Source organism: Cajanus cajan, chromosome 5, assembly GCF_000230855.2.
Source record: "Cajanus cajan strain Asha chromosome 5, NIPB_CcT2T_4, whole genome shotgun sequence".
Taxonomy (NCBI): domain Eukaryota; kingdom Viridiplantae; phylum Streptophyta; class Magnoliopsida; order Fabales; family Fabaceae; genus Cajanus; species Cajanus cajan.
The window spans coordinates 35089681-35106020 of NC_138521.1; the positions used below are offsets into that span (position 1 = coordinate 35089681).

General features: G+C 38.0%; 1 protein-coding gene across 1 annotated transcript; it reads left to right on the forward strand.

The window, feature by feature from the left end:
- Positions 1-807: 807 nt before the first annotated feature.
- On the forward strand, positions 808-5022 carry LOC145957972 (uncharacterized). Its single transcript, XM_083074416.1, has 7 exons — positions 808-1033; positions 1484-1620; positions 1726-2122; positions 2321-2419; positions 2789-2974; positions 3169-3361; positions 4917-5022. The coding sequence occupies exons 1-7, from the start codon at positions 808-810 to the stop codon at positions 5020-5022; spliced, it is 1344 nt and encodes a 447-aa protein (XP_082930542.1).
- The last annotated feature ends 11318 nt before the right edge of the window (positions 5023-16340 follow it).

A 16340-nucleotide genomic window follows, 5' to 3' on the forward strand; every position in this document is an offset into this window, starting at 1 on the left:
GTTTCACAACTGGCTGCAAATCAAAAATCAGCTCCACCACCAGCAAAAGTATGTGGCATCTGCACTTCAATTAGTCATCCAACAGATGCTTGTCCCTCCTTGCAACAAGACTTTTTTACAGGTCTTGATTCCCCACAAGCCTATGCTGCAAATATCTACAATAACAGACCAGCGTAGCAACAGCAGCAGAGTTATGACCTCTCCAGCAATAGGTACAATCCAGGTTGGAGAAATCATCCTAATCTCAAACGGTCTAACCAGCAGCAGCAACAATAGTTCCAACAACCATCCCCTCCCTTCCAAAACAATGCTCGTCCTAGCAGATATGTACCTCCTCCTATCCAATAGCAGCAACAGAGACAACACGAAGCTCCTGCACCACCAGCTCTTCAACCTTCTACTTCTGAACCTTCATTGGAGGAGTTAGTGAGGCAGATGACTCTTCAAAACATGCAGTTCCAACAAGAGACCAGAGCTTCCATTCAAAGTTTGACAAATCAATTGGGTCAGATGGCAACTCAGCTCAATCAGGCACAGTCCCAAAATTCAGACAAGCTACCTTCACAAACTGTGCAAAATTCGAAGAATGTGAGTGCCATCACCTTGAGGTCTGGCAAATAAGTTGACATACCACCACCGACAGCTGTTGCACCTCCACCTGAGCCTACACTTGAGAAAGAGGGCCATATAGGTAGTAGCAAAAATTTTCATGCAGGTGGACCTTCTTCTTCCAGTGCACACAGTGATGATCTACATCAGCCTCCTATCCCTCTTCCATTTCCACCAAAATCAATTCCAAGCAAAAAGATGGAAGAGGTTGATAAGGAGATCTTGGAGACTTTCAGGAAGGTGGAGGTGAACATACCTTTGCTGGATGCCATCAAGAAAATTCCCAGATATGCTAAGTTCCTGAAAGACTTGTGCACCCACAAGAGGAAGTTGAAGGGCAATGAGCGAATCAGCATGGGCAGAAACGTCTCAGCACTCATAGGTAAATCTATTCCACACATTCCTGAGAAGTGTAAGGACCCAGGTACATTTTGTGTACCTTGCATTATTGGTAACAATAAATTTGAAAATGCCATGCTTGATTTAGGAGCTTCAATTAATGTCATGCCTCTGTCTATTTTCAATTCTTTGTCACTTGGTACTTTGCAACCTACGGGTGTGGTCATTCAGTTGGCCAATAGGAGTGTTGCCCACCCCACAGGTTTTATGGAGGATGTCTTGGTTCGGGTTGGTGAACTAATTTTTCCCGCTGATTTTTATGTTCTTGATATGGAGGAGGGATTCTCCCATGGTTCTGCCCCAATCATTTTGGGTAGACCATTTTTGAAAATAGCCCGGACCAAGATTGATGTTTATGCTGGCACCTTGTCTATGGAATTTGGTGATATTGTTGTTCATTTTAATATTTTGGATGCCATGAAATTTCCTTCTGAAGCTCTTTCTGTTTTTCGTGCTGAATTGATTGATGATCTAGTTGATGAGCATATTAATGATTTTGATTCTTCTCATGCTAAGAAGCATTTATTTTCACTTGATTTGCATAGCTGTCTTCCATGCATTGAGTCTGAGTCTGAATCTGAATATCAATCTGAATGTGAAACTGATTATGAGGCATCTGAATTTTACACTTTGGGTGTTGTACCTCTTGCTCTTGATTTTATACAGTCAGAATGCACTAACCATGTTGCAGGAAGAACAAAAGAATCTGACTTGCAGGTTGAGGTACAGGCTACGGAGCCACTTCTCCCTTCTTTGGTTCCTTCTGATGTTAAGCCAGCACCCACACCAGAATTAAAGCCTCTACCAGAGAGCCTCAAGTATGCTTACTTGGAGGATAATGAGAATTTTCCAGTGATCATTTCCACCTCCCTTGATGCTATTCAAGAGGAGAAATTGTTGCAGGTTCAAAAAAAGCATAAGAAAGCCATCGGTTGGACCCTGGCAGACATTCCTGGCATTAGCCCATCTACATGCATGCACAGAATATTATTGGAGAATGGAGCTAAACCAGTGAGACAACCCCAGAGGCGACTCAACCCTGTCATTTTGGATGTTGTGAAGAAAGAGGTGACCAAACTTCTACAAGCTGGGATCATCTATCCCATTTCAGATAGTTAGTGGGTGAGTCCGGTCCAGGTGGTCCACAAGAAGACAGGCCTCACTGTTGTTAAGAATGAGAGGGATGAGCTCATCCCCACTAGAGTGAAAAACAGTTAGAGGGTCTGTATTGACTACCGGAGGCTCAACCAAGCAACAAGGAAGGATCATTTTCCTCTGCCCTTCATTGATCAGATGCTTGAGCGTCTGGCAGGTAAATCTCATTACTATTTTCTTGTTGGGTTCTCTGGCTATTTTCAGATTCATATCGCTCCTGAGGATCAGGAAAAGACCAGATTCACCTGCCCTTTTGGTACTTTTGCCTATAGGAGGATGCCTTTTGGCCTATGCAATGCCCCTGGCACATTCTAGCGGTGCATGCTCAGTATTTTTAGTGATTTCCTTGAAAATTGCATAGAGGTGTTTATGGATGATTTTACTGTTTATGGATCCTCCTTTGATGCATGTTTGGATAGTTTGGATAGAGTTCTGAATAGATGCATTGAGACTAACCTTGTTCTTAATTTTGAGAAATGTCATTTCATGGCTGAGCAGGGTATAGTTTTGGGGCATATCATTTCTAGCAAGGGCATTGAGGTTGACCCTGCAAAGATATCTGTTATTGCACAATTGCCTTACCCCTCTTGCGTGCGAGAGGTGCGATCTTTTCTTGGCCATGCAGGTTTCTACAGGCGCTTCATTAAGGACTTTAGCAAGAAAGCCCTTCCACTATCCAGCTTGCTTCAGAAGGATATTGAATTTGATTTTGATGACAGGTGCAAGGAGGCATTTGATTGCCTCAAGACAGCCTTGACCACCACTCCTATCATACAGGCACCAGATTGGACAGTTCCCTTTGAGCTGATGTGTTATGCTTCAAATTATGCATTGGGGGCTGTCTTAGCACAGAGGGTTGAAAAATCACCTAGGGTTACGCTTCCAGGACGCTAGATGCTGCTCAAGCAAATTACACGACCACGGAAAAGGAACTTTTAGCTATTGTTTTTGCACTTGATAAATTTCGATCATATTTGCTTGGTTCTTGTGTCGTTGTTTTTACAGATCATGCAGATCTAAAGTACCTGTTGAAGAAGGCTGACTCAAAGCCTACGCTGATCAGATGGATGCTCTGGCTTCAAGAGTTTGACTTGGACATCAGTGATAGGAGCGGAGCACAAAACTTAGTGGCAGACCATCTCAGTAGGATTGAGAGAGCTGAGGACAGTGCTGATGTCTTGCCTGATAGAAAAGAATGGCACAATCTAAGAGGGGGGGGTGAATTGGATTCAATGACCCTTTAAAAATTTATCAGAGTATTTTGGATCTTAATTTCAATCAAAACTTTTCTATGACAGAATTTCCAAATGAAGCCCTCCTAAAGACTTGTTATGAGAATATGAATGCAATGTGCTCACTTGATTACAACATAATGAGGTTCAACAATAATGTTCAATTATAGATTTAAACCATCAAGATTCACATACACTAGTTAATCAAGTTTTATCTTCTTTAATATTCAATTAAGCAATTACTTAAAGTAAGAGATAAGGTTGAAGAAGATTGCACAAGTCTTTTATACTGGTTCAGCCACTCCACATATGACCTACATCCAGTCCTTAATCAACACCTGATTAAGATTTGTTCCATTATCTTTAATCAAGAAGGTTTACAAGCAAACACACATGCATATACTTCTATACTAAAGATAACCACTTTCTTGACCCCAAGAAAGCACCCCTCGTAGAACCCACTACAAGAAACCTTATTACTTGAGAAACCCTTCTCAAAATTTTCCACAAAGATTCACAAAGAATAAAAGGAACGAATTCACCTGGAATTCTTGAACAAATCTTTATCTTCCCCTTTCAAGAATATGATGATGATGATTTTCTACTAAAGCTTTTCACAAACGTTTTCACTCTTGGATTTCACAAAGAAAACTCTCCAAGATGTCACAAAGACTCACAAAAACGTTTTTCACAAATTGATTATCAGTTCTAACTCATGTCTGAAGTTTCTCAAAGTTCAAACTATTTATAAAAGTTTCAGACACAGATAATCGATTATTTTAAAGAATAATCGATTATTTTGTTCTTCAGGTTTTTTGGAAATCAACCAAGAACAATATAATCGATTATTTTGCTGGATAATCGATTATTCCAGAGAGTTGTTCCTGGGATAATCGATTATTTTGGCAAATAATCAATTATTACAGCAAGGCATTCCACTTAGCCTATCTGCTGAAATAATCGATTATATTTAACAATAATCGATTATTTTGAGTCAGTTCTTAAAACTTCATTTTAAGACTCAAAATAACTTTTCAATATTTTTAACTTATCATCATATACTCTCTACTTGTTTTAGATATAGATTTTCTTATGCACAAAGCATACTAAGCACACAAAACTATAGAAACATATTCACAATAATTTATATCCTAAGTTCTATTACATAGCTCCAACTCATAGCATTTTCTTGACACTTCTTTGACTTTGTATTTGTGCTCCAAGTTGTTATTCTCATGTTGTGATCATCAAAACTCTTTTAAGCTCTCCCAAGCTCAACAATCTCCCCCTTTTTGATGATGACAACCCATGGTTCATATGAATCAACCCAATGCTAAAAACATCATTGTGCCTTCCATTGTGCCTTTAAATCATTTCAACCTGCACAATACACACACACAAGCACAATACCTGCACAAAACAACACTGTACACACACAATACCATTTCTCCCCCTTTGGCATTATCAAAAACAAAGTAAGCCAAGTTTAACAAGTATAAGCCATGTATAAAATATGTCCAGCAATAACCAAAATTCAGCTTTGATTCAGCAAACCAAACCAATCATATGTGCACCATTTAGTTACAGTTCAGACCAAATCAAGTCAAGAAAAACATTACCACAATAAAAAAACAGAGTATTCTAATCAAAACCAAAATAGCAATTCATATGCTCACAAAACAGAGCACTTTTGCATCAGTCAAGCACACCATAACATGATACCATATTCAGACCACTAAATCAGCAAAATAAAATCCAAATTTCATCAGATTTAAATTGTTCAACATCAAAAGCAATAAAAGTGTTCAGAAATTAAAATCATTACAACCCAAATGAACTTAAAATTGTTCCAAACTTGAATTAAAAACTAAACAAAATAACAACAAAATAGAAATCACTCCTCATCATCCGAAATACCAAGCTGGGTCTTGATGAGTTTGACTTCATGATCTAGTTCGTCAAACCTATCAAGAATTCCAGAGAACATGGATTCTTGTCTCCGTGACATCTCCATCATAGCATCCATTTTGTTGATCATGATCTGCTCAAATGATGAAAATGGCTTCAACTCCGGCTCAGCTTCCCTAGGCTCAGCTTCCACTTGTGGTGGCTGATCCTCATCTTGAGAAGGAACACCATCCTCATCAGTAGCTGGCTCCGGGGTAGGAGGAATGTCTCCTTTAAAAACCCACTTATCTTCTTGCTTCAGCATCCCCATGTGATGCAAAGAAGATTTCTCAATCTTATTTGATGCGTGCAGTACAATCTTTCTTTCACCTGTCAGATCTACACCAACATTCTCAAAGATTTTGGACAAAAGCAAAGCATAAGGAAATGGACCGTCTTCCTTTCTCCTTGCTTTCCAGATACAATCGTTCACAACCGACACCCAATCAATCTTAATTTTCTTCTTAATCACATGCATTAACAAAATGTCATCCCGAGACATTTGAGCATGGTTGTGCAACCTCAGTTTTAACATCCAGGCAATAATGAAAGAAATTAAACAAGAGTTTTTCTTCATACCTCCCGCCAAAAATTTCTCATAGTTGGTGTTTGACGGAACCCTTTGACAGTCCCGAAAGGTTGTGAGTTCTTCAAAATCTCCAAACTTCAATGGCTGGGGTTTCTTTGCTCCTGTCTCGCTCAGACCCACAGCCGCTTTCAGAGTTGGTCCGTCCAACTTGATCAGTTTGCCCTTCACCACTGATTGCATAACTCCTCCGTTAGTAGTGGCAAAACAGAGAAATAACCTGATCAGTTCCGGGTAGTAGGGTCCTTCCATCTCCAGGAACGCCTTCAACTCCTGATGCTCCAAAAGGGTTGGAAAGCTAAACCCTTCATTCTTGAACCATTCAAGCTTTAGGGTCTTCGGAGGAATGATTCTCCGACCAGCGTACCACTCGAAGTAATATTCTTGCGCTTTCTCATCTGTGAACCACTTCGAAATCAGTTGCTCTGAGGGAAGAGGGCGCTTGCTCCCCCTTACTTCCAGCTTCTTGGGCCTCTTGGAAGAAGATGCCATGGATGGGTTTTTGAGAAAGATGAAGAAGATGAGAGATTTGGGAGGATTTGAGAGGGTTAGGGTTTTGAGGGTTTGGGAGAAAATGAGAGAATGAGAGAATAAGAGAATGAGAGTGTTTTTGAAGCCCTAGCACGTTCTGGGTATAAGGGTAATGGGTAGTTTTAAGGGTTGGCGCGTAAATAACCGTTTCAGGAAATTTTAAAAGAAAACCCAGATAATCGATTATTTATGCAAATAATCGATTATTTGCATCAGTAAAAGCTCTTAATAACGAAATCTGATATGGATAATCGATTATTTTAAGGATAATCGATTATTACAGAGGGTAGTTACTCCTAACACGACCCAGATAATCGATTATTTATAGAATAATCGATTATTCCAGTGACTTCTCAGATTCCAACCTTCAGATAATCGATTATTACCCAAGATAATCGATTATTACAGTGACTCTTGAGTTCCTTCTTACCAGATAATCGATTATTGCCCAAATAATCGATTATTTCAGAGACTCTTGAAATTCATCATGTTCCAGATAATCGATTATTATCCAAGATAATCGATTATTTCCATGAATTACTTAAGATAATCGATTATATCTTAAGATAATCGATTATTCCAGAGAAGTTTTGCTTCTCAGAAATTTTAACATTTGTCAATTTTTACCAAGTCTTATTTGTCACTGATACTTTCTACCACACATATCTTACTTCCATTCTCACAGCATAATCAATTCAAACTTGATTCATTGATTATTCCTAATTCAATTCTCAATTGGTTGAATCTTTCTCTTGGTAGAGGTTTTGTAAAAATATCAGCTAATTGCTTGCTTGTTTCCATAAATTCTACAACACAATCATTCCTTTGAACATGATCTCTCAAAAAGTGGTGTCTTATCTCAATATGTTTTGTTCTTGAGTGCAACACAGGATTCTTGGTCAAATTTATTGCACTAGTATTGTCACACCTCAAAGGAATTTTGTTCAACTCAACTCCATAATCTCTTAGTTGTTGTTTCATCCAAAGAATTTGAGCACAACAACTTCCAGCAGCTATATATTCAGCCTCAGCTGTACTCAAAGCAACACAAGCTTGCTTTTTGCTATGCCATGAAACAAGTGCACTACCTAGCAAGTGACAAGTTCCACTTGTGCTCTTTCTATCTAGTCTACACCCAGTATAGTCTGAATCTGAGTAGCCTATCAGACTTAGTGAGACTCCCTTTGGATACCACAAACCAACATTAGTTGTACCTTTCAAATACTTAAGGATTCTCTTCACACTTTTCATATGAGATTCTTTAGGATTAGCTTGGAATCTAGCACATAGGCACACAGCAAACATTATGTCAGGCCTACTTGCTGTCAAGTACAAGAATGATCCTATAATGCCTCTATACTTTGAGTTATCAACAGCAATTCCTTTCTCATCTAAGTCAAGATTGCAATTGTTTGATATTGGTGTGGCAGCCTCCTTACACCCTTCCATACCAAACTTTTTCAGAAGTTCATTGCAATACTTGCTTTGACTTATGAAAATTCCATCATGCATTTGTTTAACTTGCAATCCTAAAAAGAATGTAAGCTCTCCCATCATTGACATTTCAAATTCTCCTTGCATTATTTTTGCAAATTCTTCACAAAGAGAGATATTTGTAGATCCAAACACAATATCATCCACATATATTTGTACATACATTGTATCATTTTTAAATTTCTTGACAAACAATGTATTATCCACCTTTCCTCTTTCATAATCACTCTCAATTAGAAATTTTCTCAGCCTGTCATACCAAGATCTAGGAGCTTGCTTCAAGCCATAGAGTGCCTTCTAAAGCTTGTACACGTGATTAGGATTCTTGAAGTCCACAAAGCCAGGTGGCTGTTCCACATATACTTCCTCTTGTATAAATCCATTGAGGAAAGCACTTTTCACATCCATTTGATAGAGCTTGAAATTCTTTATAGAGGAATAAGCAAGAAGTAATCTAATGGCTTCTATCCTTGCTACAAGGGCAAAAGTCTTATCATAGTCAATTCCCTCTTCTTGATTATATCCCTTAGCCACTAGTCTTGCCTTATTTCTTAGAATTATTCCAGATTCATCAAGCTTATTTCTGAAAACCCATTTGGTTCCAATAATTGGATGATCTTTTGGTAATGGCACTAAATCCCACACTTCATTTCTTTCAAACTGATTTAGTTCCTCTTGCATAGCCATTAACCAATGTTCATCTTTAAGTGCTTCATCAATGTTCTTAGGTTCAACTTGTGACACAAATGCCATAGTGTTGCAAATATTTTTAATTGCACTCCTAGTTGAAACACCCTTACCAATGCTTCCAATTATGTTGTCCATTGACAAGTCTCTTGTGGTTTTCCATTCCTTAGGCAATTGTTCACATGTTTCCTTTGTTTTCTCAAGTGATTCACTCTCCTTAGGCACTTCATTAGGTCCATTCTCTAATAGGGATTGATCAAGCAACTCATTCAAATCTTTAATTTCAGTTTGCCTAGTCTCTTGCTTGTTTGACTCATCAAATACCACATGGACAGATTCTTCTACAACTAGAGTTCTCTTATTATAAATTCTATAAGCCTTACTATTTGTAGAGTATCCTAGAAATATTGATTCATCAGCCTTTGCATCAAACTTCCCAAGTTGCTCTTTTCCATTGTTCAGCACATAGCACTTACATCCAAACACTCTAAAATAGCAAATATTAGGCTTCTTTCCTTTATAGATTTCATATGGCGTTTTCTTTAATATTGGCCGAATCAGAACTTTGTTTAACACATGACAAGCAGTGTTAACAGCATCAGCCCAAAAATATTTTGGCAAGTTTGTTTCATTCAACATTGTTCTAGCAAGTTCTTCTAAGGACCTATTCTTTCTCTCAACAACCCCATTTTGTTGAGGTGTCCTAGGTGCTGAGAAATTATGGTTTATACCATGTTCCTCATAGAATTTTTGAAACAACATGTTTTGAAACTCACCTCCATGGTCACTTCTTATAGAGGTGATGTTTGAGCACTTCTCATTTTGAACAAGTTTGGCAAATTTTCTAAGGGCATTAAAAGCATCATTTTTATTTGCAAGAAAATTAACCCATGTGTATCTAGAATAGTCATCAACAATTACTAAGCCATAGTAGTTTCCACCTAAGCTCATTGTTCTTGAAGGACCAAACAAATCCATGTGAATTAATTGCAAAGGTCTAGATGTAGAAATCTGATTTTTGCTTTTAAAGCTAGCCTTCACTTGCTTGCCCTTTTGACAAGCATCACATAGTTTGTCTTTTCCAAACTTGAGTTTAGGTAGACCAACCACTAATTCTTTCCTACTCAATTTATTCAAATGGTCCATGTGAATATGTGCAGCTCTCCTATGCCAAAGCCATATGTTTTCTTCTTGAGTTATTAGACACTTAGTGTTTGACATTGTTATAGAGTGTTCTAAGTCAAGCATGTATATATTGTCAATTCTTTTGCCAATGAATCTGATTTCTTTACTCTTTTTATCACATATCAAGCAACATGTTTCATCAAATTCAATTTTAAAACCTTTATCACTCAATTGACTAATACTCAGCAGATTATGTTTCAAGCCATCAACAAGCAAAACATTTTCAATCAATGTTTGAGAGGAGGGATTACCAACATTGCCATGGCCAAGAATTTTTCCCTTATTGTTGTCACCATAGGTAACATACCCTTCATTCTTCAGTTTCAGATTTGTGAATTTTGAAGGATCCCCAGTCATATGCCTTGAGCAGCCACTATCAAGATACCAAAGTAGATTTTTGGCCCTCAAGCATTCCTACAACAAAATTCAGAGGAAAAATTTAGGTATCCATGTGGAGGGTCCTTGTAGGTTAGTTCTCAGCCTTTGACTCTTCTCAACCCAAATCATTTCTCCATTTGGAACTCCATATTTCTTAGAATAGAAGTTCCTAATTGTATGTCCTCTTTTGCAGCAATAAAAGCAAGTTGTTTGTCTAGAAAAGTTGCTTTTGAATTTTCTAGTTTTGACTTTTCACAAAAGCTACTTTCTTTGACTTAAATGGCATGCTCATACTTTGGTTAAAACCAAGTCCACTCCTATCAAAAGTGTTTCTTTGTTTTCCCAAAAGAATGTTCAAGTTTTCATTTCCATTAGTGAACCTTGCAAGTGTAGATTTTAAATCAGCATTTTCTTTTTCAAAAATTTTGCAATGTTCAAAACCATCTTTTGAGGAGTGAGCTTCATTAAAGTTAAACATAGTTTGAAGATTTTCATGCTCATGCTTCAAATCTTCAAGCTCTTGTTCAGCTTTAATTAAAGCATTTTCATACCACTTCAGCTTGTTTTTCAGCTTTAAATTTGAGGCACCTAATTTGACAGCCTCTTCATGAATTTGTACAAAAGCTTCTTAGAGCTGATCATAATCTGGATTTGATTCAAGGTCAGGGTCACTTACAATTGTGTCATGGTCAGTTCCAGCCATCAAACACAGGTTGTTCTCCTCACTTTCAGATTCTTCACTTGTTGTGCTTGAGTCATTGTCTTCCCAAGCAATATAGGCTCTTTTTCCTTTTCCCTTTTTCTTAAACTTCTTCTCCTCTTGTTGCTTCTTCAAGATGTTTGGACACTCAGCTTTCATGTGTCCTGGTTTTCCACATTCAAAGTAATTAAAGGAGGATGTGCTTGCTTCCTCTTTCTTGTTTGTCTTTTTGTTGAATTTGAAGGGAGAATTTGATGGAATAACACTAAGGCCGAGAAGACCAAGAGGTGATATATTAAAGGAGGCAAGAGGAATGGGTTAGTGAGGCCACTTTTGGACCTTAGCTCGTAAGTTCTTTTTAATCATAGAATTTATTTTACTTGTATTTCCAATTTTACCCTTGTATTTTGGGGTGTTTAGGACTTAGAATTTATTTTCCCTTGTATTTCCCTTTTTACCCTTGTATTATGGGGTGCTCTAGATGATTAGGGTTTTTAATTTTGGGCTAGGGTGTTAACTAGAAGGGTGACGCATTTTTTTGGTGTTCATTGGATCTATTTTTGGTGTTAGAAAGGCTTAGGCCCAAGTGGAGGGCAAAGGTTGCATGGTCTTATCATGCACCTAGATATAGCCAATCTAAACCCAAAGATTCCATCCTTGGCCACCAAGTTGCATCTAGGGTTCATTTGCATTTCATTTGGAATGCATTTGCCTACTCCAAATGCAACCCTAGATGCCTCCCCTCCTATAAATACCTAACACCCCACACCTTGTAAATACTTTGGATATTGAATATAAAGAGAGCCTTTAGTGCCTTTATATCTTTCCTTAGTCACCCTTGGCTATTTTCGGCCAAACCCTACCATCTCCACCTTGAGAGAAACAACCCTAGAAGTGGCCTTCATCATCATGAAGTGAGCCAACCCTAGAGTACCATTCTCAAGCATTTCCTCAAACACCTTCTACCCAACCTTCATTTTCATCCATTCCATCATCATCCACCCTAAAACCTTGGTCCACCTTTGAAGAACTTGATCCTTGGAGAAGGCGTCCTCCTCCTTGCTCATCATCTCAAGTTCATGCAAGTAAGGATGCCATCAGAATTCTTCTTTCTTCTCATGAACTTTCTGAACTTCTTTACCAGCAGATTGAAGTTCTTGGTTTCAGAATCATCGGAGCTTGTTTCTTCACACACCTCTTTTCCTTTGGCAGATTTTAAGGCTTTCAATGACACTCCTTTACCTTTCTTATCTTGCTGCTCATGTTAATCAAATATGTGCAGCTTTTGCTCATGCTCCCTCAACTTCCCAAAGAGAGTAGCTAATGTCAAGGAGGTCAAATCCTTTGATTCTTCAATTGGATTCAATGACCCTTTAAAAATTTATCAGAGTATTTTGGATCTTAGTTTCAATCAAAACTTTTCTATGACAGAATTTCCAAACGAAGCCCTCCTAAAGACTTGTTATGAGAATATAAATGCAATGTGCTCACTTGATTACAACATAATGAGGTTCAACAATAATGTTCAATTACAGATTTAAACCATCAAGATTCACATACACTAGTTAATCAAGTTTTATCTTCTTTAATATTCAATTAAGCAATTACTTAAAGTAAGAGATAAGGTTGAAGAAGATTGCACAAGTCTTTTATACTGGTTCAGCCACTCCACATGTGACCTACATCCAGTCCTTAATCAACACCTGATTAAGATTTGTTCCACTATCTTTAATCAAGAAGGTTTACAAGCAAACACACATGCATATACTTCTATACTAAAGATAACCACTTTCTTGACCCCAAGAAAGCACCCCTTGTAGAACCCACTACAAGAAACCTTATTACTTGAGAAACCCTTCTCAAGATTTTCCACAAAGATTCACAAAGAATAAAAGGAACGAATTCACCTGGAATTCTTGAACAAATCTTTATCTTCCCCTTTCAAGAATATGATGATGATGATCTTCTACCAAAGCTTTTCACAAACGTTTTCACTCTTGGATTTCACAAAGAAAACTCTCCAAGATGTCACAAAGACTCACAAAAATGTTTTTCACAAATTGATTATCAGTTCTAACTCATGTTTGAAGTTTCTCAAAGTTCAAACTATTTATAAAAGTTTCAGACACAGATAATCGATTATTTTAAAGAATAATCGATTATTTTGTTCTTCAGGTTTTCTGGAAATCAACCAAGAACAATATAATCGATTATTTTGCTGGATAATCGATTATTCCAGAGAGTTGTTCCTGGGATAATCGATTATTTTGGCAAATAATCGATTATTACAGCAAGGCATTCGACTTAGCCTATTTGCTGAAATAATCGATTATATTTAACAATAATCGATTATTTTGAGTCAGTTCTTAAAACTTCATTTTAAGACTCAAAATAACTTTTCAATATTTTTAACTCATCATCATATACTCTCTACTTGTTTTAGATATAGATTTTCTTATGCACAAAGCATACTAAGCACACAAAACTATAGAAACATATTCACAACAATTTATATCCTAAGTTCTATTACATAGCTCCAACTCATAGCATTTTCTTGACACTTCTTTGACTTTGTTTTTGTGCTCCAAGTTGTTGTTCTCATGTTGTGATCATCAAAACTCTTTTAAGCTCTCCCAAGCTCAACATTGCCCATCCAGGATAACTTTCCTGATGAAAATTTGTTGATTGTTTCTTCTGTTTCTGTTCCTTCCCCCACCCCTTGGTTTGCGAACATTGTTAATTATTTAGTTGCTTCTATTTTTCCTCCTTTAGCATCTAGAGCTCAGATTGATAAACTCAAGAGTGATGCTAAACATTATGTTTGGGATGACCCCTATTTGTGGAAGTTTTGCAGTGATCAGGTAATCAGGAGATGCTTGCCGGACCATGAGGTTGACTCCGTCCTGCAGTTCTGTCATTCTTCTGCATCTGGTGGTCATCTTGGCATTCAGAGGACAGCTCACAAGGTGCTTGACTGTGGTTTTTACTGGCCCACCATCTTCAAGGATGCGTGGAAGATTTACAGCACTTGTGAGCAGTGTCAGAGAGCAGGAGGATCCCTTACATGGAGACAGCAGATGCCTCAACAGCCCATGCTATTCTGTGAGGTATTTGATGTCTGGGGTATTGATTTCATGGGTCCTTTTCCTGTCTCTTTTGGTTTTTCATATATTTTCCTAGCTGTTGATTATGTTTCAAAATGGGTGGAAGCCAAAGCCACCAGAACTAATGATGCTCGGGTTGTTGTGGATTTTGTCAGATCTAACATATTCTGCAGGTTTGGAGTACCCAGAGCTACTGTTAGTGATCAGGGCACCCATTTTTGTAACAGATCCATGCAGGCTTTGCTCAAGAAGTATGGGGTAGTGCACAAAATTTCTACACCCTACCATCCCCAGACTAATGTGCAAGCAGAGATTTCAAATAGAGAGATCAAGAGGATCTTAGAGAAGATTGTCCAGCCCAATAGGAAAGATTGGAGCAATAGGCTAGAGGATGCTCTCTGGGCACATAGGACTGCTTACAAAGCACCCATAGGGATGTCTCCTTATCGGGTTGTCTTTGGCAAAGCATGTCATCTTCCTGTGGAGATTGAGCACTGAGCCTACTGGGCTGTGAAGACCTGCAACTTCTCTATTGATTAGGCTGGAGAGGAAAGGAAGTTGCAACTGAGTGAGCTTGATGAGATCCGCCTTGAAGCCTATGAGAACTCTAAGTTCTACAAGGAGAAAACCAAGAAGTTCCATGACAGCTTGATAGCTAGGAAGGACTTCGTGGTTGGCCAGAAAGTTCTCTTGTACAATTCTCGGCTCGGACTCATGGGTGGTAAGTTACGTTCTAAGTGGATTGGACCTTTTGTTGTTACTAATGTTTTTCCTTATGGTACAGTTGAGGTCAAAAGTGAATCCACAGACAATAGCTTCAAAGTCAATGGGCACCGTCTGAAGCCTTTCCTCAACAATCCATCCTTGTTGAATGCAGTTGAAGAGGAGATGTCTCTGCTCGACCCTACTACTCTCCCACCATGACTTAGGGAGTTTTCTTTCCCCTTCTCCTTCTTTACTTTTATTGCACTTGTCCAGATTTATTGATTGTTCTGATTGCTCTAATCTTCTGTTTGGGCCACATTGGGACAATGTGTGATTTAAGTGTGGGGGGGGGACTGTTTTGGTTAGATGGTTTTAGGGTTTACTTGTTATTTTAGGTTTTATGTTTAGGTGTTCTGTGCAGTTTTGCATGTTTCTCTTTGATTTCTGGGTTTTGATAGTTTGTAGGCACTTACTTCATTCTTGGATAGGAGTTTCTTGATACTATATGGTTTGAAATCCCTGTTTTTCTCTGCTTGGAAAGATGATTTTGAGGTTTGAGAGGTTGTTTTAATTGTGACAGATATACCCTGTGTGAGGATTTGAGCCACTCTCTATTCTTACTTGTGTGTTATGCCTCTTGATTGCTTGCACAGTTGCCTTGTCTTGACTCTGTTTGATACTTCTTGACTCAAATTCATGTTTGGATATGATTAAGGCATTTTTGTTCTGATAAGCCTCTAGCCAAATAAGCCTACCTTGAATTAACTCCTCTGATAACCCCTGCTGAGCCTATTTCCTTTTTTTTTGTTTGAAGCTCATTACAAGCCTTAAGCGAAAAACCATGATTACCTTAACCTTAGGGAGTTTTGGAGCTTTGGAATTGTTTTGGGAATAAGTTCTTGAATAAGTGTGGGGGTGTGTGTATGTTTCATTGGATGATGTATATTGGCTAGTTGATCCCTTATGTTGTACACTTTACTTCTCTGCATGTTATCTTATCTCATTTCAAATTTTCGTGTGTACTGTTCACTATGTACTGTTCATATTTAAAAATAAATAAATAAATAAATAAATAAATAAAAACGAAAAAGAGAAGTTGTTTGAGGCAAGAGAAAGAGGATTCATCATCATAGAGGTCATTAGAGGTTTTTGGGTTTGTTTCTTGTGCGTATTCTTGACTTATTCCCCATTACTCCTCTAGTTCCTCTGGTTTGTAGTTACTTATCCCATATATTATCCTCTACCCTGTCCTTCGCCTCATTACGACCCTAAAAAGACCTTTTGATCCTTATGTGCATGTTTATTGGGTGTTGATTTTAGAGGCTTGCCAAGTCTATCTGTTGCTTGTTTTTCATGAGTGTTTTGAGAGTATACAGTTGCCTAGACACTTGAGAGATACAGTGATACAGTGCATCTTGTGAGGTTCTGTTGCTTTTGATTCACCTCTTGAGCTGATTGATTGTCTTGCCATGTTTTGAAATGCTTGAATGATTTCCATAAGTATCTGGTTTCTCTGACTCTTTCTGTGTTGGATGTTGTCTACTTCTTTTCTTTTCCCAGGATTCATTAAGGATTGTGTAAATCTGTTTGTTTTCTTGTGTGTATTCTTGTTTCTGTTTCTTCATGTT

Bases quoted from the DNA above. Each gene is read 5' to 3' on its own strand.
- LOC145957972 (XM_083074416.1), top strand. From the start codon at position 808: ATGGAAGAGGTTGATAAGGAGATCTTGGAGACTTTCAGGAAGGTGGAG. The intron at 1,621-1,725 runs GCATCTGAATTT...TCTGACTTGCAG, and splicing joins AATGTGAAACTGATTATGAG to GTTGAGGTACAGGCTACGGA. The intron at 2,123-2,320 runs GTTAGTGGGTGA...AGCGTCTGGCAG, and splicing joins CATCTATCCCATTTCAGATA to GTAAATCTCATTACTATTTT.